At 43.0% G+C, this 23,186-nt stretch overlaps 1 protein-coding gene across 2 annotated transcripts; it reads left to right on the top strand.

The window, feature by feature from the left end:
• Positions 1-1,060: 1,060 nt before the first annotated feature.
• ANP32A (acidic nuclear phosphoprotein 32 family member A) lies at positions 1,061-20,376 on the top strand. 2 transcript variants are annotated; one of them, XM_073653473.1, is made up of 7 exons: positions 1,061-1,216; positions 7,992-8,141; positions 10,658-10,780; positions 10,902-11,103; positions 13,490-13,587; positions 14,548-14,596; positions 16,648-20,376. In XM_073653473.1, exons 1-7 carry the CDS (start codon positions 1,163-1,165, stop codon positions 16,701-16,703), a joined length of 732 nt encoding a protein of 243 aa, XP_073509574.1. In that variant the 5' UTR covers positions 1,061-1,162; the 3' UTR covers positions 16,704-20,376. The 2 variants fall into 2 exon arrangements, with proteins under 2 accessions (XP_073509574.1, XP_073509573.1); XM_073653472.1 differs by having other exon boundaries at positions 16,645-20,376.
• The last annotated feature ends 2,810 nt before the right edge of the window (positions 20,377-23,186 follow it).

Below are 23,186 nucleotides of genomic sequence, written 5' to 3'. Positions count from 1 at the left end.
ATGAGCAGAAATCATGGATGGTTCTTGTTACTACTTGAGACATCACACAGGCAGGTGGGGAGGCTCCGGTCCCATAGGGCCGGACATTGTATTTGTCTGTTCTGCTCTAAGAAAAAACAGAATAAGTGATCCGATACATCAGATATGAAAACGGAAGCAGGCGGCCCCACTGATTATTATGGGGCACGTTTAGGACAGAAAAAAAATAAAGTCCTTCATGTACAACTTTTTCTTTTGTTTTAAAAACAGAACCCAGACGGACCCCATAATAATGAGTGCGGCCCCTCTGCTTCCGTTCATATTACTGATACATTGGATAACTTGTTCAGTTCTTCACACGGCACAGACAGGTGACAGGAGCCATACATGGAGCAGAAACAGCCGCACTCAGATAAAAGTATATTAGGTGATGAAAATGAGGAACATTGCAGAAGCTTTGGGACAGATCCTCACTTATCTCTGCTGCCTATATACATATATATATGGCCCAATATACAGTGCATCGCCGGCGATTACCTGCAGGCGCCACTAGGGGGAGTGCTGTACAGCTCCGATTACTTTCAGGTTGTAAAAATATTTCGATTTGAGAGCCCTCAGTGGTTGATACCTTTTAATGGCTAACTGAAAAGATGGTAACAAATTGCAAGCTTTCAAGACTACTCAGGTCTCTTCGTCAGGTTATATAAATGCATGTGCAGTGGGCACCACCTAGTGGCCAACATAGTTATCTCATGACTATTCTTATCTGTGTGTCATGGCCGAGACCGGAAAAACTGCTTCTCGTTCCACCAGAGGGAATACGAAAACAGCCAAGCACAGCTGCTCTACGCAATTTGCGTAACTCCCACAGAACTCAATGAGAGTTACGGAAACAGCGTAGCCAAACCAGCTACGCTATTGGCGCAAATCCTCGGATTTTCAATCCTGTACTATACATTCTACTCCAGCTGCAGCCCCCTATCATGATGCACGATAAAGTCTGCTCCACCAGCAATCTCTCGTCCCCGGCTCCATGTCACTGAGCAATCCCAGAACGACCTCATCGACTGAATGGGAAAGAGAGGTGGAGCAAGGACATCAGGTGACCTCTCGATAACACGTGACTCTGACGTCACCTGGACGGGAGCAACTCCATTGTAGACAAAGCAGCAGCGGCCGCAAAATGGACATGAAGAAGAGGATTCACCTGGAGCTGCGGAACCGGACCCCGGCCGATGTAAGCGCGCCGCCCGGGGGAGAGCGGCTGCTCGGGGGGCGGCAGGGGCCGCGGCGGGGAGGCGGGCGGAGCTCAGGCCCGGGACCTGCGGCCGGCGCGACCATCCCTGTGTGCACATAGTCCGGCCGGCACATCGGCTGCTGGATGCTCGCCGCGCCTGCCCTCTGCTCGTTGTGGCGATCGGCCGATATCTGCACATACACGAGAAGATCGGCTTACGATTGTGCTGATAGCGGATATTTCCCGGGACGTGCACGAAGGTCGCTAGACATGACTCCTGTGCTGCAGATACCCACACTGCCGGGGACACATGGACGACAGGCCGGGAAGATGCGGATCGGGCAGATCGCAGTCACTTGTTGCACTATAGACAAAACCCTGTGCGGGTGTGAGGGCACAGCGGGGCCTGTATGAGGCCATCAGGCTAACCCCTATGTGTTACCTGTCGGTCTCCCCCTGATAATGCCCCTGGGGCGGTGGTCTCTTGAGTGTCCCTATACTGGCACAGTGCCCCTATATATATATGGCACCTGCCCCCTGTGACAACTAAGGAGCTGCTGTGTAAGTCAGGAGCTGTCAGGCGCACTGTCAGGGCGGTGGGGACAAGGACCCTGGACCACAGACCCTTCACACGGGGCGGCCGCCGGTCTCCTTGCCCGAGCTCCACAGTCTCCCAGGTGTATATGATGCTGTGGTCAGGAGACCTGTGGCCGCTCCGTGCCTCGTGGTCCAGACTTGGACAGTGGGACCCAGACGTGTGGATCCGGCCCAGGCCACATGTCATTCTCAGACTAGAACATCTGTGCAGCTTTGTACTTGTGGCTGTTGCGGAGCTGTTTAGAGTTGTGATTTTGTGCCCCGACCCCCAAAAGAAGCCAAATCACTGAGCAGTCCGGTGTGAGCCGCAGGTACGGGCATCTCATATTGAGGTCTATGCAGGGGGGTACCGTGCACCTTACACCCAGACACTGACAGTCGGCACCTGGGGACATAGGTGACTGTGGTTGAAGTTGTAGGATATCGTTAATGTGATGGTACGATCTCATGTTCCCCCAGCGTTGTACTTGTTTGTTATTATTGGTCACACGGCTAGTCGCTGTGCCATGTTACTATTTAAAGGGTTGTCCATCACTTTTATATTGACCTCTGCACCATTATTATCAGATGAGTGGAGGTCCGGCCCCCCCACGATCAGCTGTAAGGATGTAAGCAGAGAATGGATTGGAATAGCACGGCTTCGCACTTTGTGGGGGGCTGGACCCCCATCCATTATAAATGAGCTAATCTAAGGACAGGTCATCAATATGGACAACCCCTTAAAGATGATCTGCCATCTCGTCTGGTATGCCTCTCTTAGTAAATACTTGTATCCCTCATAATTGTACAATTGGGACTTTTTTTTTTCTCCTGGATCTCTGCATTGTGCTGTTAGGCTATGTTCACACAGGTTGTGTTTTGCTGCTTATTTGCAGTGTTTTTGATGGCAGAATAGAATGGAAGTCTTTTTTTCACAGAACTTTATGTGCATTACTAAATAGAGACAGAAGGACAGTGAAAAAACGCAGCTAAACCTGCGTTTTTGATGCAGCTAATCTCCTGCCAGAGAAAAGTTATGTGCAGATATTGGTGCAGAAAGCGTGCAGAAAAAACATGATGTGTGTGCACTTACCCTTAGTCTGTTATTCCTATGAGACTTTTGTAAAAAAAAAAAAAAAAAAAAATGTATTTTCTTGTGTGTTCCTGTTCTATTAGTCAATAGGGGAACACCTTGCACAGTGTCACACCAGCAGCAGTGATTGTGCTGAGAAGCCTCCAGTTTGTAAAACCTAGCTGTCAGTTTATTCATACGTTTCCTGGAGGAATAACAGAGGAACATCACAATGCAGCGATGTAAGAAAAGAGGCTCCAGAGTAGTTATTTTAAGAGGCTTTTTTTTTTTTTATGGTAGATTGGTCACGCTCCTCTCTTTTCTTTCGGTTAGTCTGTTTTCACACATCTGTGAAACAAGGGCCGATCTTGCATCAGAAGGCCCGGCCTGACTGCTGGATTTTCTGACCACATGCGGCCACCCCATATATGCCCATGAAGCGGGTAACTGGGTGGATGGGCCGGTTCTTCCGATGCTTATATAGCGCCATTAACGCCATAGCGTTTTACAGACCTCATCACTGTCGGGGCTCACAATCTGAATTCCCCATCAGCATGTCTTGGGAGTGTTTAATGGATGTGTGAAGCCGATCCTGGTAAATGTTGGGGGAGGGGCGCCCAGCCTAGAAGTTATTCTGTCAGTGCTGGCATAATTGCATCGGTCTCCATGCCCGTGTTTCCCTGCCAGACTTTTTGGTAAAAGTAATGAATTGTTGGTGGTGTCACTGTAAGGTCAGCGTGAATGTCCCTGCAGATGTAGTGCCCATTGGGGTGATACCAGTATCTGTGGCATGGTGGGCTTTTTTCACATTCCCGCTAGGGGCCGTGTTTACAGCCTTCTTCCAAATTCCATCAGATTTGCGCATTAGTGCTGCACAGATCTCTAATCTTCCCACCAAAGTGATGGGCGCCAGGATGGCTGAGTGGGTCCGTCAGGCACTGTTGGTATCTATCAATGATGTGGCACTGAATGGCGGCATCTGTGTGTCAGTACACGGTCCCGCAGCTTCCCTGGGTCTTGAATATGACGGCAATCCTCTTATGCTGTACAATAAAGTCTGTAAAATGCCGATAATCTGACAGTGGAATCCCCTGCCTGCTGCTGGAGAATTGTGCTACACTGCTCAAAAAAATAAAGGGAACACTCAAATAACACATCCTAGATCTGAATGAATGAAATATTCTCATTGAATACTTTGTTCTGTACAAAGTTGAATGTGCTGACAACAAAATCACACAAAATCATCAATGGAAATCAAATTTATTAACCAATGGAGGCCTGGATTTGGAGTCACCCCCAAAATTAAAGTGGAAAAACACACTACAGGCTGATCCAACTTTGATGTGATGTCCTTAAAACAAGTCAAAATGAGGCTCAGTATTGTGTGTGGCCTCCACGTGCCTGTATGACCTCCCTACAACGCCTGGGCATGCTCCTGATGAGGTTGCGGATGGTCTCCTGTGGGATCTCCTCCCAGACCTGGACTAAAGCATCCACCAACTCCTGGACAGTCTGTGGTGCAATGTGACGTTGGTGGATGGAGCGAGACATGATGTCCCAGATGTGCTCAATCGGATTCAGGTCTGGGGAACGGGCGGGCCAGTCTGTAGCTTCAATGCCTTCATCTTGCAGGAACTGCTGACACTCCAGCCACATGAGGTCTGGCATTGTCTTGCATTAGGAGAAACCCAGGGCCAACCGCACCAGCATATGGTCTCACAAGGGGTCTGAGGATCTCATCTCGGTACCTAATGGCAGTCAGGCTACCTCTGGCGAGCACATGGAGGGCTGTGCTGCCCTCCAAAGAAATGCCACCCCACACCATTACTGACCCACTGCCAAACCGGTCATGCTGAAGGATGTTGCGGGCAGCAGATTGCTCTCCACGGCGTCTCCAGACTGTCACGTCTGTCACATGTGCTCAGTGTGAACCTGCTTTCATCTGTGAAGAGCACAGGGCGCCAGTGGCGACTTTGCCAATCCTAGTGTTCTGTGGCAAATGCCAAGCGTCCTGCACGGTGTTGGGCTGTGAGCACAACCCCCATCTGTGGACGTCGGGCCCTTATACCACCCTCATGGAGTCGGTTTCTAACCGTTTGTGCAGACACATGCACATTTATGGCCTGCTGGAGGTCATTTTGCAGGCCTCTGGCAGTGCTCCTCCTGTTCTTCCTTGCACAAAGGCAGAGGTAGCGGTCCTTCTCCTGAGTTGTTGCCCTCCTACGGCCCCCTACACATCTCCTGGTGTACTGGCCTGTCTCCTGGTAGCGCCTCCGGACACTACGCTGACAGACACAGCAAACCTTCTTGCCACAGCTCGCATTGATGTGCCATCCTGGATGAGCTGCACTACCTGAGCAACTTCTGTGGGTTGTAGAGTCCGTCTCATGCTACCTAGAGTGTGAAAGCACAACCAACATTCAAAAGTGACCAAAACATCAGCCAGAAAGCATTGGTACTGAGATGAGGTCTGTGGTCCCCACCTGCAGAACCACTCCTTTATTGAGGGTGTCTTGATAATTGCCAATAATTTCCATCTATTGTCTATTCCATTTGCACACCAGTATGTGAAATTGATTGTCAATCAGTGTTGCTTCCTAAGTGGACAGTTTGGTTTCACAGAAGTTTGATTTACTTGGAGTTATATTCTGTTGTTTAAGTGTTCCCTTTATTTTTTTGAGCAGTGTATAATGGAAAACCTTACATATAAGTGATGGATTAGGCTGCGGCTACATTCATTACAGGAGATATATATGTGGATGTGTTACTACGGGTGACGTGATGCCACCATGACATGTCGGTTACTGATGACCCAAGGCTACTACATATTCGGCCTCAGATCATCAGCCACTTTTCCAGCATACAGTTTGGTTTAAGTCAAGTGCGACTATTAGGCTATGTTCACACATGTTGGGTTTTTTTTGCGCAACAAATCTGCAGAAAAACTGATCTCAGGAAATCAGCTGTGTCAAAAACGCAGGTTTTGCTGTTTTTTTTTTTTTTTTTTTTTTGCTGCTTTTTTTTCACTGTCCTTCTGTCTCTATTTAGGCATGTACATAAAGTTCCGTAGAAAAAAAAGAACCCCCATTCTATTTTGCCATCAAAAACACTGAAAAAATGCAGATTCAAATTTTGCTGTTTTTTTTCACCACCCATTACTTCCTATGTGTGAAAAAACACTGAAAGAAGTGACATGCTCTATTTTGCATAAACCCAACCAAGGCACAAAATATGCAAGAACAAAAAAAAATGTGTGGACAGAGAATTCTGGTTTCTCAGACTTTTCCTGCAAAACACAGCTGAAAATTTGTATAAAAATCTGCAGCAAAAAAACGCTGAAAAATGCAACATGTGTGAATCTAGCCTTAGTGTAGCAACTTCCACAACGCACCTAAAATAGTCCTGCAACCCCAAATAATAGCGTACTTTTTTATTTTTGGCAGAAGACTTTTATGCTAAATGATGACTAAAGGCTTCTGGACTATTGGATGGAGGATTGAAGGGATTGTACTCTGCTCAGTGTCACTTTATGCCCAGTCTGACTGATCGGAGTCTGTGTGTTACTTTTTCACCATGTGTCCTTGGTGTGAGGCCACATGCAGCATCTGACCACGTGGCTGATCCTCCGCTTGGCCAGTGGGTGCACAATTAGAAAACCCATTGCTGTGGTTGGCATTTCAGCTGCAAGAGACCTGCCAGCACTTGTGGTCTCGCCCTTAGAATGACAGATGACGCTATATTTTTCTTAATGATGGTTATAGTGACTGTATATGTTCTCACACTTGTTGCCATTTATTTCTTAGTGTTTGCGGTTCGCCTCTGATGCTCTATGGACATATTCTGGTAATTACACCACACTAGGGAACTGTCCTTTGAGCAGTTTTCTGGAATCCTATCGTTCACCGTGATGTTTTCCTCCTGCGCTGTCTCCACATTGATAAGAGGGTTTATCTGCGGGGCACTCTGCTTACAGACGAGGCTGGTTAATATTTTAGGACGCACTTTCCACCTAATCAGAGGAGCGCAGCGTGCTGCCGTGACATGTGCTTGTGTTTCTGATGTAAAAGTCCACAGTCCGGATTATGGGCAGCGAGTATGGAGGCGCAGCGCTGACTGTATAGCCTACGTGCATTTGGGAATGGATTTTAATGTGTTGGGCTGCCTTCACATTTGCGTCTGGTGCAGATTTAATTGTTTTTGATGGGAAGATTGTGCTGTGTGTGACAGATGGACACGACATCGCGGTTTCTGGTTATACTTTGTCGATATGAGCAGAACCTGATAGAAGACTTGGCAGTACTGATACTCTGTTATACCGAGTGCACAGATTCGTCTCCGAAAGGGAAAATTTGCAGGTTGTGCATTGTTCAACCGTGCGGGGCATGACACGATGAGGGACCTTTACAAAGGAGCCTGCACCAGAAACCATCCATGGTTGGATTCTGAGCCTGCACCACGTCCTCCATGGACGCACACCATGGACACATGGTGTGCGTCCTCTTTATTATGTATTTTACACATTTTCATTCTTTCACCTTACTAAACAGTGTAAAAAGAAAAAAAAAATGTACAAGAGTAATGAAACATGCCAGATTCATTATCACTGGAGGAGACCTGGAGGCGAAATGGGAGAAAAGTGGCCTAACATGTCTAGCAGGGTGCGCCATAGTGACGAGCTTGGGGCTGTTTGTTTCTGGAACTTCTGACCTTACTAATGTACCACAGCTCGGCTCTTACCAGTGGATGGCCACCACACAGTGTACGGAGCTGTGCTGTTCCTGCACCATACACTGGCGACTGCCAGCATTGTTAACAGCTGATTGATGTGGAAGCCAGACCACACCAATCTGATATTGGAGACCTATCCATCAATATTGTAAGCCTGGAAAATCTTTATAAATTCTGTCATTGACTTATAGGCCAGCTATCTCCAATAAGTGGCACCAAGTAGCCAGCTTCCTTCACTTTTCATACTTTGGCATACTTTTTCCCCACCCCCCCATGGGGCATTGCTTGTCCAGCCATGCTGGGTGTCGGTTGAATTGGCATGCAGCATCCACCTTATTTGTGCATGAGTCAGCGCCACGCACGCTTGTGTAACACTGATGGCTCTTGCTTTTTCTGCAGGTAAAAGAGCTCGTCCTGGATAATTGCCGGTCAAAAGATGGAAAAATAGAGGGCTTGACTGACGAATTCGAAGAACTGGAATTTCTGAGCACAATCAATGTCTGCCTCAGCTCTGTCGCAAATTTACCAAAGTTAATCAAATTGAAAAAGGTAAAAGTAGATTGGGCTTTTGTTTTTCATTTGTATACTGATGTGTTGGGAAAGGCAAGGTTTTCACATGGTAGATAGCAGTATGGCTGACATCCACTCTGAAAATTCATTTCCTTTAATCATTTCATAAATCAATAGCACTCATAAGATTTATTACAAAGTTGCTTATTTTTATCAGAGAAATCATCTTTTTCCTCCTGGCTCAATCTTTCACTCTCAATTCAAGGGTGAAATCTGTCTTCAGTGAATCCATATTTTCACATTAATGAGATGGATGGCAGTTGTTGCTTATAGGATTCTATGGAGATTGCCGTGAAGACTAGGAGGAGGGGCTAGAGGCAGACACAGACATTCTGCTGCAAGTTCTCCTGAAACAAGGAGGGGGGAGCTAGAGGCAGACATACATTCTGCTGCAAGTTCTCCTGAAACAAGGAGGGAGGAGCTAGAAGCAGACAGACATTCTGCTGCAAGTTCTCCTAGAACAACTTTTAATCTATCATTAAAATAAAAAGTGTAACTGTGGTTCCAGGAGAACTTGCAGCAGAATGTATGTCTGCCTCTAGCTCCCCCCTCCTTGTTTCAGGAGAACTTACAGCAGAATGTCTGTCTGTCTGCTTCTAGCTCATCCCTCCTTGTTTCAGGAGAACTTGCAGCAGAATGTATGTCTGCCACTAGCTCCTCCCTCCTTGTTTCAGGAGAACTTGCAGCAGAATGTATGTCTGCCTCTAGCTCCTCCCTCCTTGTTTCAGGAGAGCTTGCAGCAGAATGCCTGTCTGCCTCTAGCTCCCCCCTCCTTGTTTCAGGAGAACTTGCAGCAGAATGCCTGTCTGCCTCTAGCCCCTCCTCCTCCTCTCCATAGAATGTCATCAGTAGCAGCAGTCATCTCCTATCTCAGTAATAAGAAAGTCCGTCTTCACTGAGCACAGATTTTACAGTAGAAACTGATTTCTCTGATAAGATTTTGCAAAAATGCTTATTTTCGTGTGTACTATTGATTTATGAAATAAAAAAAATTAAAACGACAATTACTCTTGAGACTGAATTGTAATGGTCAGATCTACGCCATAAAATTCTGGTCAGTTTTAGGGATTCCAAGAATGGGTAGGTAAATTGCAGTATTTTTGTTCATGCATTTTCCCATAGGCTTCTATTGCATGAATATAGAAACAAAAATTGAAAAATAATAAAATAAATACTGAAAAGCTTTGAAATAAAGAAATCTGTAGGTATGTCCTCATGGACTTAATATGCAGTGAATTCACTGCCTGAAATGCTAAAGGTGAAATATTTGGGGTCGCTGCATCATTTCCACAATTCGCAGACGTTCCACAGTAGATGCATACCTTCGGGTGCATTCCCACATTGTGAATATGCAGTGTTTTTACCGCTGTGGATTTGATTGTGGAATATCTCCCGTGCATTACAGTAAGTGTAGTGCATGTGAAATCTGCAGCATTTCCATTTGTGCTGTGGATATCCTTTAGCCTTTGCAAATTCACATCATTTCTGCAATCAAATTCTTCAGCAGAGAAGTCCCGTGGGAACGAGGAAGCCTGAAACCACAGACTGGCTGCTCTTCAAGTTAGACAGCTAGTACTGGCTGGACTGCGCTAGTAACATTTTCTCCTCTGCTGCCCTCTGGAGGCCACCTGCAAAACAGTCTCCATTTAAATTTTTCAGCACATTGCAGAATTTCCTGTAGCGTCTCCGATCTCTGAATACATATTATGTTGGTAGCAGAAAAAAATCAGCTTTTTTTTTTTTTTTTTTTTTTTACATTGCCAGCACATTTTTTATTTTGTGCTTGTACAGAGCAATGATACTGGTAATAGTTGAGATGAAAAATCCTCAAATAAAAACAAAATGAGCTTATACCCTGTAGTAAGACAGTGAATAAATAGTAATAGTGCATGTAAATAACATAGGATACTTAATCGACACTAGTTTGATCAAAAAAGAGTAAAAGCCATCCCACCACGAAAAGGTGACCCAACTCTTGTAGTTCACCACACTATTTGTCAACTGACTTCAAAATAGATGGGGGCAGAGCAGGACCCAGACCTGACTGTTCTGACACCTGCTGGTGGAAGGCTATATAAATAGTCGGGTCTGGATCCTGCTCTGCCCCCATCTATTTTGACATATGCTGACGGATAGTGAGGTGAACTACAAGAGTTTGGTACCGTCCTGATTGGGTCACATTGTAGTGGTGAGATGGCTTTTACGCTTTTTTGATCCAAATAGTGATAACTAAGTACCCTATGTTATTTATATATACGATTACCATTTACTTACTACAGGGTATTTGCTCATTTTGTTAATATAGGTTTTGTTTGTTAAATGGCCACAGTGTGAACGTGCACCTACTCATTGCACTTATACCAACATATATTCCGGTTAATTTTTTTTTTTTTTTTCATGATAGTTGAGAGATGATAGCACGGTCTTTATAACATTCTGCTAGTCTTTGTGGCATCCTGTAAAACTGACCGAACATTGATTTCTTCTATCTGTAGTTGGAGTTGAGTGATAACAACATCTCTGGTGGACTGGAAATACTGTCAGAAAAGTGTCCAAACCTCACACACCTTAACCTAAGTGGAAACAGAATAAAGGACCTGAGCACAATAGAACCGCTGGTGAGTCTTGGATCCAGAACCACTTTGATTATTTAATATTGTCAGTTTTGCCCCTCAGGTTGTCTTGTCAGAACTCTTCTTGGAGCCAGGTATTCTCACTAACCAACTCTCCCCTTTTCAGAAAAAACTAGAGACCCTAAAGAGCTTAGACCTGTTCAACTGCGAAGTCACCAACCTCTGTGACTACCGAGACAACGTCTTCAAGCTCCTTCCCCAGCTCACATATTTAGATGGCTATGACCGCGATGAGAAAGAAGCGCCTGACTCTGATGCAGAAGCCTACGTGGAGGATTTAGATGATGAAGATGATGATGACGAGGATGGTGAGTAATGGAGACCTCGTCTTGATGTAAATATATATATATTTTTTTTCTTCTTCTTCCCTTTCCACTTGTAATATAAGAGCCATTATTAGGACAGCCTTTATTTAATGCCTCTCTTCATCATCGGCAGATGAGACGTGACTGACATGACATTAACGGCTGATTTCTAGTAATAGGACTTGTACACACGATACCTGCCAATTTTAATTAATAGGAAAGGGCTTGATACCTGCCAGCCATATAATGAGACCTGACCATATCTGTCAGGAGGCCATCAGCACCATGACAGCAGCGCCGCTGATCTCACAATGCAGAAGTGAGAAATGCTGCATCACTCATTTATTATTCCCCAACCTGCACATATCTTACATGGATCTGGATAGTTCAGCTATGAAAGGGAATCTGTCATCAGAAAATGATCTACTGCTTTAATCGCTTTTTTATGTTAAAACATTTTCTAATGTTTTTCTTTTAAATGTTCATATTACATTGTATAGTTAAAAAATAAATCTTGCAATTTTCACACTGGCCACTATGGCTACACTAGACTTCCTGAACTTTCAGGAAATTCGCATGTATATTGGCAGCAATAGACTGTCTCCGACCTTATTCCATTGTATTGAAGTATCTAATAGGCCTGTGTCAAGGTCGTTGTTGAAGAAGGGGGAGCTGTGACATCACCTAATGTGAACGGTGAATCCTGTGTTATAGATGGTACCGGTCATTGTCATCCTGCCTCTGCTGATAATGAGACTGCTGAAAAGTGTTCTGAAAAGGACAGAAAATTTGAATCTAAAATAGCCCCAGTGGCCAGTGTAAGAATTGCGAGTTGTCTAATTTTTTTAATGCAGATCATGATTGAATAAAAATATGCTTAACATAAGAACCTGATTTAAACAATGACTTATTTTCTGATGACACATTCCTTTTGAGTTTTTTTTGGTCGGGTCCCTATACTGGTGAGCTGTTCGACCCTGGCGAATGTCATCTGGAAATTCCCATTGATCACTTGCTATCCTTTGTGAGGACCCCGCTAACCATTGACACTTTCAGGATATGGGCCCCAGTCAGTGTGAGAGCGATTGCACTCACTTCTGAATATTAGACCAGGGCCAGGTCTGCTGACTATGGCTCTCTCATATTTGAGGTTAATTCTAGCAGCCAAACAAACCCCCTGTTGCAGAGAGATATAGTCATTAGTGATACTCGAAGGTGTATTTAGTGATGGCGGAAGTGACTAGTTAGCGAGTACGGAGGGAGTAATTGACTGAGCACGTATGACATGGGAGTGCACATGATGGCAGAGGAAGATGCATTATTAAAGCAGATGCAGATAATAGTCTGTGGGGGAGGCATAAAGCTGATCTAACTGTATCTTGACAGCCCCTATAGTGTGTTGGTATAAAAATATTCTCAATTTTTTACCAGTTCCCTTGGAAACCATGGCTGTGTTCGTCGTCATCTTATGTAACTCGTTATGTTACTTTTCTCTTTGTGATTTGGGGGTTTCTCTTTCTAGATTAACACAATTATACAGAAGGTATTAAAATGACTTTATATTCAACGTGTGTTGTATTGCTGCTGCCACCTCTGCAAAATTGGTAAATCCTCGTAACAAAAATCTGTCTACATAGAACAAGGGACCTGTAAGAACAGACTTCTGACCTGCCCCTCCACCATGCGGTTCTTAGGGTGTGCCACTATTTGCCAAGCTTTAGGGAGACCCTAAAAAAAGGCTGCTGGCAACGAAAGTTCATGAGCCAGAGTCTGGTTTTAGCAAGTAAATTTTTATTCTTTGTATAGGAAAACGTTGTGTAATTTTTCTTTTTAAGAGTTCTTCAGTTTGAAAATTTCAATCATTAGAAAGATTTGTTATTTATTTGCTGGGTATAAAATTGTATTCTGATGATGAGATGGACACAGAGGGGCTGGGTTTGTTACACATGCTGATGACTGTCATGAACCATGCACCTGAGTGACCATGACACGACCATGACCGAAGTTTATACCCTGGAAATGTAGAGCGAAGCAGGGAAATTAGATCCCCCTCCAGACCTAGCACCGATTACTGTAGATTGTATTCTCTGAGCGGAGCCGTTTACTTTGTGACGACCTCTCATCTCACTGCGTTCTCAGAATACAGACTGCTGTAAGCGACACATCTACTCTGCTGAGTACTAACCAGACTGCACATCTTTCTTAGTCATTAGCTTTCCCACTGCCATAAGGCCTGTAATGTACACGGTGCCGTCACGTCGTAGACCTATCACGTGCCCTGTATTGGCTGATCTTTTGTTACTCCCTCTGTCTGTGGCTCACAGACTGGAGACTATATTACACACATCTCCAGTCTGTTGGTGACTGAGGCTGCCCCCCTCCTACACAGAGGAAGACTATGATGAGGACGCTCCCCCAGGTGAAGAGGGCGAGGAAGAGGATGACGAAGATGAGGTAGAAGAGGAGGACGTGAGCGGCGAAGAAGAGGTGTGATTCTAGCTTTTATATCCTGTACCTGTATTATATTACTTTGATTTTACAGCAGATGTCACTGACTTTTTTTTTTTTAACCAGTATTTATCCAAAAATTCTCTATCACTGCCTAAAAATAAAAAAAGAAATAAAAATAAATGAAAAAAGAGAATAGTCAAGATCAGCAAGGGCTTTCATTGTGTTTGCTGATTTTGACTATTTTTTTTTCAAACAGGACATTACAAAAAATCTTGCCCCAAGCTTTGTTTTTCAAGTGACACTTTGACTATATACTCCACTAGCCATCCTGCTGGTCGTCCTCTCACCTAGCATACGGCACGCTATCAGTTCACATTTAAGGTGTCCATACACATCAGCTAGCTGATCGCCAAATACACAAGCACTCTCAGCAGCTGAGCGTGCATGTGTTCTGTATGAGAACAAGCTGTTGTCAGACTCCTCTGGTGGTGTTCATCAGGTGTCTAACGTCATCCTGGCTGGTCCTGACTGGTTCAACAAACTCACAGGAACACTCAGCGAGCGCCCCCTGTGTTCTGTATTATTGGGGAGTCTCTGACCACAGCTTATCCTATAGAGAATAAAAGGTGCGTCCAGTGAAATACAGCAGGGCGGTTCCTTCTCTTCCGGTCATCATGTTTAAGGAGGAGAGTTGGGAGGCCTTAGTACATATTAGACTGTCAGCCGATCCTGCTGACCTTCATGGGTTTGGCCAACGTTGGTCTAATACATACATGTTTCTACACATGTACATGGCTAATGTAGCTCAGTAATAATGTTCTTTTCTACTTTTTTCCTTACAATTACATTGACACATATGGGCTTTGCCCCGAGTGTTTCCAATTAGTAGTATGTTCGCTGCCAGATTTTTTATTTCCTCTAGACACTTTAGGGGTTAATCATTATTGGAAAAAAAAACTCTTAAATCCAGCATTAATCTGTTTTTCTCCCCTAAAGGAGGATGAGGAGGCTTCTAAAGAAGAAGAGGATGAGGCTGACCAGGACGGTATGTGGCTAATCCCTCACATACAGATGGTATAGGCAGCATTTTGTTCTGTAGTATTTGCAGTTCATTGACCTAATTGTAGCTTTGAGGGTTTTCTTTTTAACCCCTTAGTGACCAAGCCACATTTTTCAAATCTGACCAGTGTCACTTTATATGGCAATTACTCTGGAATTTTTCAACATATCCCAGTGATTTTGAGATTTATTTTTTTGTGACATGTTGTACTTTGTCAGTGGTAAATTTAGGTAGATATTTTTATGTTTATTTATAAAAAATATTACAGGTTTGACACAATTAGCAAATTTCAAACTTCGAATGTTTATATATTTTATTCCAGATGGTCATCCCACACAAAATAGTTATTTAATAATATGTCTACCATACATCCACACCATCTCTGTAAAATGTCCTTTTATTTATTTGGGATATTAGGTTTTAAAAAAATATATAAATTTAGCAGCAATTTTTAACTTTCGTAAATTTTCTTGAAATAAAAAAAAAAAAAAAAAAAACTTCAGGGACATGTTCAGTTTTGAAGTGACTTTAAGGGAGCCATAAATAGGAAAAACCCCAAAAGTGATACTATTTTAAAAATTCAACATATTCATAACTACTGTCAGGTAGTTTATTAACCCTTCAGGTGCTTTTCAGCAATTAACGCAAAGTGGAATGGCAGAAATTAATTTTTTATTTTTTTTTACCACTAAAATGTTGCTAACATCTGAAGCGGCCTCTACAGCAGGCAGACTATAAGGCCATTACTTGGTCTCGGATTGCCATGGCTAGTATCAGAACCACACAATGACGATCTCAGGGTGCCGATGGGTTTAAAGGAACCCTCATGCTCCGTTATCCATCTTGATGCCATTGTCACTATTAATAACAGCATCTGAGGGGTTAAACGGCCATGGTCTGTGCCAATACCCAGGATGCAGCAGGGTGTCAGCTGTTCTGTACAGCCGACAGCTGCTCCATTTTCAACCATCGGTGGACGCTATTCTCATATTTCAGGTCAGTAAAAAGATGTTTTGGTGGTCATTAAGGGCCCAAATTCATTTGGGCTAATAATTCACTTTACATTAATTTGAAAAATAACATTTTGTCTGGGACATATTTGCCACTAAGTTTGTAATGTGGAGGATTGAAGATCATTTCTGTCTTCCTAAATGTGTTCTAAAGGGTTACAAAAAAAAAATATATATGGTCCAATCCCCTCCTCAAACCCCTGACCCCTTTTCTCTCTGACAACATTCGGATAGATAGGACTGAACTACAACACTGAACATAGCCCTTGCAGGCTTTTTTTTTCCTTTTCTTAGCTTACATAGCCTCTTTAAAGAGGATCTATTGTTTTTTTTTTTAAATTCCTGGTGTGTTTCTAGAGATTTGGGCTTTTTTTATTTAGTGCTAATTTTTATGGCCTTTGCATGGGGGCGTGACTCACAGGATTCTCTGAGGGAGGGTCTTTAGGCTGCTCTGCATAATTACCCTGTGAGCCACACCCCCTTGTAAAGAAAAAAAACACAAAAAAAACACATGATAATTAGACCAATATTTTTTAAAAATGTGGATTTAAAAAAAAAAAAAAAAAAGTTTAGAAAAGAAAAAAAACTTGAATACTCTGGGAATAAAATAAAAGCAAAAACTGGTCACTTTTAACCTAGTGGCAGGTCCTCTTCAGTTTTTGTTAGCATTATAAGGCCATGCCTGTAGTTGTGGCAGGGGTTCAGGTTTTAATAGACTGTGTGCAATTTTACAAAAATCTGTTCACTCCAGCATAGTATGTACATGAGGTCTAGTTGAACATGATGGCAAGATCTCCCTACACCATAAGTAACGTGGCCTTGACCGCTCTGTAGTCTGTGATCCGCTCTGTAGTCTGTGATCCGCTCTGTAGTCTGTGATCCGCTCTGTAGTCTGTGATCCGCTCTGTAGTCTGTGATCCGCTCTGTAGTCTGTGATCCGCTCTGTAGTCTGTGATCCGCTCTGTAGTCTGTGATCCGCTCTGTAGTCTGTGATCCGCTCATGTGCATTTCTTACCTCCAAAGCAGAAAAAGGTCAAAAAAGAAAACGGGACCTTGAAGATGAAGGAGAAGAGGATGATTAACTTGCAGGACAAGGTACATGTGGAGCGAGCCTTGTGACTGACAAAGAGGACTGAACCCCCCCAAGAACCTTTTTGAAAAAAAGCTGTTGTACTTTTGACTGTTTTTACCTTCAATTTCCCTGACTTTTATCTCCAGATTGTAAGGTTGCCGTGTGCTGGACAGAAACCACACAAGAAGAGTCATGCTTGGTATTTTTACTGCTGTTCTTGCAAGTTTTTTCTAATTCTAAGTTTTATTTTGTGTTTTTAGCACTTATTTCAATACAGCCCCAGTCTTTTCAATGCCCATAGCTAATTGGTTATTCTTCTTTTGTTTTTTTATGTTTGTTTTTGTTTTTTTCTTTGTTATTTTTTCTTTACGTTATGTTCCTTTTTGCTGCGTTTCAAAAAAAAAAAGTTAAAGTGGATCTCAAGTATCAAACCGGTCTCAGAATAGCAAGTAGTACTCTTGCACATTAACCATTTTTTATTCTGCAACTAGAAAATAAAAAAAATTGAACTCTTTTTACTTGAGACCGTGTTAATATTTGAAGACCAGGGATTGTCCATTAAAAGGGTTCTCCAGTCGTATACAGTGACTATAACTGCTCACTTCCTTTGCTTTAGTAATGTGGTAACCATATGACTGTTACCTGGCAGTAGCCTCCGATTACATTATTTGCTGTAGATGGTGCTTATGAAATTGGTCTTAGGTCCGGAGTATAAGTCCAGTGTTCATGGTCCAAATGTGGATCTCCATGTTCGAACCTGCCTCGAGTCTCCTGACCAAAATTCATCAGCCTCAGACATCTATGAAGCCGTTGTAGACAAGGGACCCCGGGCAAGTCCAAAAATCCCAGTCTGTACTCAGACCGTTAATGTCGAACGTCTAAAAGTGGCTTAGCTAGACCTAAACAGTCCTATTTGTCACATGATCATGGCTGGTATCCCCTGTAACTGGGGCTCCAATTACCTCTTTTAGTGTTACAGGGATAATCTGTATTGTAAAAATGAGCAAAGAAAAGAATGTCCTCCAAATTTTTTGCTTATCTTTGAAGAACAAGCCATAAAAAAGTAAAATGAGAAGCGCCCACCCTCAATTCTATCTAAATTTTATTTTACATAAATATATGGGAGATAGTGGCAGAGAAAAATATAGATTGTATTTATAAGATTTTTTTGTAGAGCAATATTTTTAATATTTTTCACTAAATGAAAGGTAAATGTTTCTAACAAAAAAAAACAATCGTAGGCTAAATATTTGTAAAACAATTATTCAAAAATTACTTTCTAAACCTAGAAAGTAAAGACCTAGAAGTCATTTGACCATCGAATGCAAATATTCATATAGATCAGTCTATAAAATGTATTGTGATTCATAGCTGCTGCGTGAAAAGCTTCAAGAGGTAGAGGAGTTCTCATTATAGTCACTGTACATTTGGCTGGAAAACAACTAGAAATCCAGACAGCAGTGCAGTAATACGTGTATGCATGAGTATCGCTGCTGATCCCCAAGATCGGGCCTGTGCGCTGTGCAGACAGACTTGTGGCCATGCAGAGGAGCTGGTGCATTCTGGCTGCACTTTGTGTAAGACTCAGCCCAAGGCTGGTGCATGCATTTAACCCATACAGGTTCTCAGGGCAGAGCTACAGCCCTAGCTAGCAATTGAAAGACTCCCACCTAGCATACCCTATTAGGACACATAGAAGGGGCTTGTCTAAATCATTACGTATATACTAATTCTTCAGTCATTTGCATGACTGTTCCTTTATAGGCCTCATTCACATGAGTTTGCCATGTCCCTTATCTGTGTTTGGGTGGTATTGAATACAAAATTGGTAGTTTCTGCAACTACTCAACTAAATTACATTGCCCTTTTTTAAACTTTGTATATACCCCAGTGTCCCAGGAATATACGTTAATGACCCATCTTTGAGATTCGGCCCTGATCAGCAGGGCTTGGATAGGGCTGCCAGCACAGCTGTATGTATAAAAAGCTATGCAATCTCTGGATAAAGATTATACGTATTGGTTGGAGTCCTGGTGGTCACATCACCAAAGCTCACATCTTACGGAAAATCCCTTTAAAATGCTGTATATGTCTTAGGAATCAATACAGTTCATAAGGTTTCCATACAAGTAAGACGTTCATAAGGTTTCCATACAAGTAAGACACACATGCTTCCTTATATTTTATCCACATTTACATCATTATTATTTGTTCGGTATGATCTGCTGTGTAAGGCTGGTGTCATACTTCCAACATTCGTGGTCAGAGTACAGACCACAGTGTCCAATCCGGCCTCAGGTCTCCTTCGGTATCCTTATGTATGCCAGCGGCCGGTCCTGACATAATGGTCTGTACTTGGATTGTAAATGTCAGAAGTGTGAACTTGGCCTAAGAGAAACTGACGTAAATCACAAAAGAAGCCGAGTTTAACACTTCCCAATTTCTTGTCTATACAAGTACACTCATGTGAACGCAGCCCTACTCTACGTAGGAACTACAAGATTCATCACTTATATAGTAGTGGCTTTACACAACTAGTACGATTGCATTGATATCTTAATGACTTTGCATCATGATGGCTCAAATTTGTGCTATAATAGAGTGATACTAGCATTATAATGTAGTAATTAATATAAGAGGACATCAGGGAGCAGGTGGTGTATACATCTAATTCAGTCAATGCAAAATAATATGCATATTCTGATCAGCCATAACATGAAGACCCCCCCCCCCCCCCCCCTTACAGGTACAATGAATAACATGATCTAGTTACAATGGAACCTGCTAAGCGACGACCTATTTGGGCTATGTACACATCATATGTTTGTTTTTTTTTTTTTTCTGCAATTCTCCCAAAATTGATACAAAATGATGCATTTTTATCATGATTTCATAAAATTGCAGCAATTAATGCAACACAAATGCATCGTGTGAACATACACTTAGAGGGTATCCATCCGGTAGCCAGTGCCCACAAGGTTTTGCTGCATTATCAATAGTCTGCAAATCGGGTCTCACTTCTTGTATTTGATATTGTCGAGGCGTTAATAGATGGTTTTGGTATTATGGCTGGTCTACATGTGTTACACTGGCTTGCTATTGTAGATGGTGTTACACATTAATAATACAATTTAGGTTCCCTTTGGTGGCCACGTGACAGATCTGCCCCTTTATCAAGAATTTTATAGTGGAGAAGATAAAATAAAGAGGAATCAGGACATGTTCTTTTAGTTTTTCTCACTCCTGGCTAGTACTTTTATAGTAAAGGGAACAGTTTATATCGTTGATGAACATAGAATTTATACATATATTATTCTAGGCAGATAACTTGGAGCAGTGAGTATATTTATCCATGAATCTTGTATTCTGTACAACCACTAGGAAATCATTATATTTTTTTCCAGTAACTTTCCACAAAATTGCTGCATGTTGGTAACTTTCTTTATTCAATCACTGAAATCTTTGTGTTGTGTGTGTGTTCCGACCCAGTGAGGTTCTGTCTGTGTCAGAGGAGTCCATACTAATCTGATTTGGTTTAGATCCTGGTGACCCAGCTGTATTATAAACCACTAGCAAATTATAGCGGCTTCCCCTTGCCAGGAAACCAAGACAATACAACTTCTGTCTGTTTGTCACTGCTAATTTTCAATAAAGTTGTTTTTTATAGAGTTGTTCAACTATAATTCTAGTCTGTGTATATTGTATTCCAAGTGTGACTTCCATTACTGCTTCACTATTGATAAAACCCTGTCTTATATTGTGGTTTTATAAATGAATACTGATCCATGTCTAAGCATCTCCTTACCTGCTTGTTTGCTGCGTAGGAGTCTACAGAAAACACGAATGATTACATGCAACCACTGGAAGGGGTTTTCCCATGAACAAAAGTTCATGTTAATCAATAGATCTTGGAATAATAATAACTTCCACAATTGGATGTGTTTAAATAAAATGTTCCTGTGCTGAGATAATCTTATAAATGTGCCCCTGCTGTGTACTGTGTAATGGCTGTGTCTGACCGTACAGGAACATGGTCTGATCATACCACATCTCCTGGGCAGGGGAAGAAGAAAGAGTATACAGACAGGTCAGCATGGGGTCACAAATGATTCTTTCTTTGAAGTAAAACATTGTTTAAAAACAGGCAGTGAAATGTTTTACCTGACAAAAAGAATCAGGTGTGATTACCCTCTCCCTCTCCTTCCCCCTATATACACTGCGCATAGGCAGACAGCTGCTAATCGGTGGGGTTATACAGAGCTCATGAATATGGAGGACTACATGGCAGCAGGTTTACTAGTCCTTTAGTGATGATCTTTTGCTAATAAAACAGTAATTTTATTAAAACTGCAGCAAGCAGCCCAGTAAGTGATACAGTACTGGAATCTGGAATTTTGGGTATTGATTACATTTTGTTGGCCTATCCAAAGGATATACACTGCTCAAAAAACTAAAAGGGAACACTTAAAGAACAGAATATAACTCCAAGTAAATCAAACTTCTGTGAAATCAAACTGTCCACTTAGGAAGCAACACTGATTGACAATCAATTTCACATGCTGTTCTGCAAATGAAATAGACAATAGATGGAAATTATTGGCAATTATCAAGACTCGCTCAATAAAGGAGTGGTTCTGCAGGTGGGGACCTCAGTACCACATCTCAGTACCAATGCTTTCTGGCTGATGTTTTGGTCACATTTGAATGTTGAATGCTTTCACACTCGTGGTAGCAGGAGATGGACTCTACAACCCACAGAAGTTGCTCAGGTAGTGCAGCTCATCCAGGATGGCACATCAATGCGAGCTGTGGTAAGAAGGTTTGCTGTGTCTGTCAGCGTAGTGTCCAGAGGCTGGAGGCGCTACCAGGAGACAGGCCAGTACACCAGGAGAAGTGGAGGGGGCCGTAGGAGGGCAACAACTCAGCTGCAGGACTGCTACCTCCACCTTTGTGCAAGGAGGAACAGGAGGAGCACTGCCTGAGCCCTGCAAAATTACCTCCAGCAGGCCACAAATGTGCGTGTGTCTGCAGAAACGGTTAGAAACCGACTCCATGAGGGTGGTATGAGGGCCCGACTTCCACGGATGGGGGTTGTGCTCACAGCCCAACACCGTGCAGGATGCTTGGCATTTGCCACAGAACACCAGGATTGGCAAAGTTGCCACTGGCGCCCTGTGCTCTTCACAGATGAAAGCAGGTTCACACTGAGCACGTGACAGAGCCTGGAGACGCCGCGGAGAGCAATCTGCTGCCTGCAACATCCTTCAGCATGACCGGTTTGGCAGTGGGTCAGTAATGGTGTGGGGTGGCATTTCTTTGGAGGGCCGCACAGCCTTCCATGTGCTTGCCAGAGTTAGCCTGACTGTCATTAGGTACCGAGATGAGATCCCCAGACCCCTTGTGAGACCATATGCTGGTGCGGTTGGCCCTGGGTTCCTCCTAATGCAGGACAATGCCAGACCTCATGTGGCTGGAGTGTGGCAGCAGTTCCTGCAAGATGAAGGCATTGAAGCTATGGACTGGCCCGCCCGTTCCCCAGACCTGAATCTGATTGAGCACATCTGGGACATCATGTCTCGCTCCATCCACCAACGTCATATTGCACCACAGACTGTCCAGGAGTTGACGGATGCTTTAGTCCAGGTCTGGGAGGAGATCCCACAGGAGACCATCTGCAACCTCATCAGGAGCATGCCCAGGCGTTGTAGGGAGGTCATACAGGCACGTGGAGCCACACACAATACTGAGCCTCATTTTGACTTGTTTTAAGGACATTACATCAAAGTTGGATCAGCCTGTAGTGTGTTTTTCCACTTTAATTTTGGGGCGAACCAAGTATTCAATGAGAATATCTTTCATTCAGATATAGGATGTGTTAATTGAGTGTTCCCTTTATTTTTTTGAGTAGTGTATTACATAGATTGAGAAAAAGGCTCAGGCCCATCAAGTTTAACCTTTTCCCATTCTCTGTCTCTAGATTATTCTATCGCTCGCTAAATTATTTGTAACCCAAAATGCCATGTCATGTGAGAAGTTCACCCCCCCCCCCCCTTCTTTTTTTTATCGGATATAGTATCCACCATTATTACCTCTCAAGGTAGGGCATTCCCTAGTCTTACTGCTTTATCTGTAAAGAACCCTTTCCTGTTTCGCTGCCAGAATGGCCTTTCTTCCGCTCATAATGAATGTCTGCTGTGGCTTTTTTTTTGTAGGGTGTTTGGAAGAAATAAAAATATGCCAAACCTTTACTGGTCACACATGTATTCATACATGGAAATGAGATCAGAGGCGTGTTTTTTTCCTCTAAGCTAAACAAGGACAATTTTTCTAACCTCATGGTGAGGCTTCCATCCTATGTAATAATTAAAGTGCACCTGTCAGCAGGATTGTGCTCAGTAAACTACATACACTGTCAGGTGGGCAACATTACACTGATTAAAATGACACCTTGGTTGATGAAATCCATCCTGTGGTTCTGTGTAATCTTTACTTT

Source organism: Phyllobates terribilis, unplaced genomic scaffold, assembly GCF_046119375.1.
Source record: "Phyllobates terribilis strain yellow unplaced genomic scaffold, ASM4611937v1 Scaffold_11__3_contigs__length_659146591, whole genome shotgun sequence".
Lineage (NCBI taxonomy): Eukaryota > Metazoa > Chordata > Amphibia > Anura > Dendrobatidae > Phyllobates > Phyllobates terribilis.
This window is presented reverse-complemented; position numbering and strand designations above follow the sequence as displayed.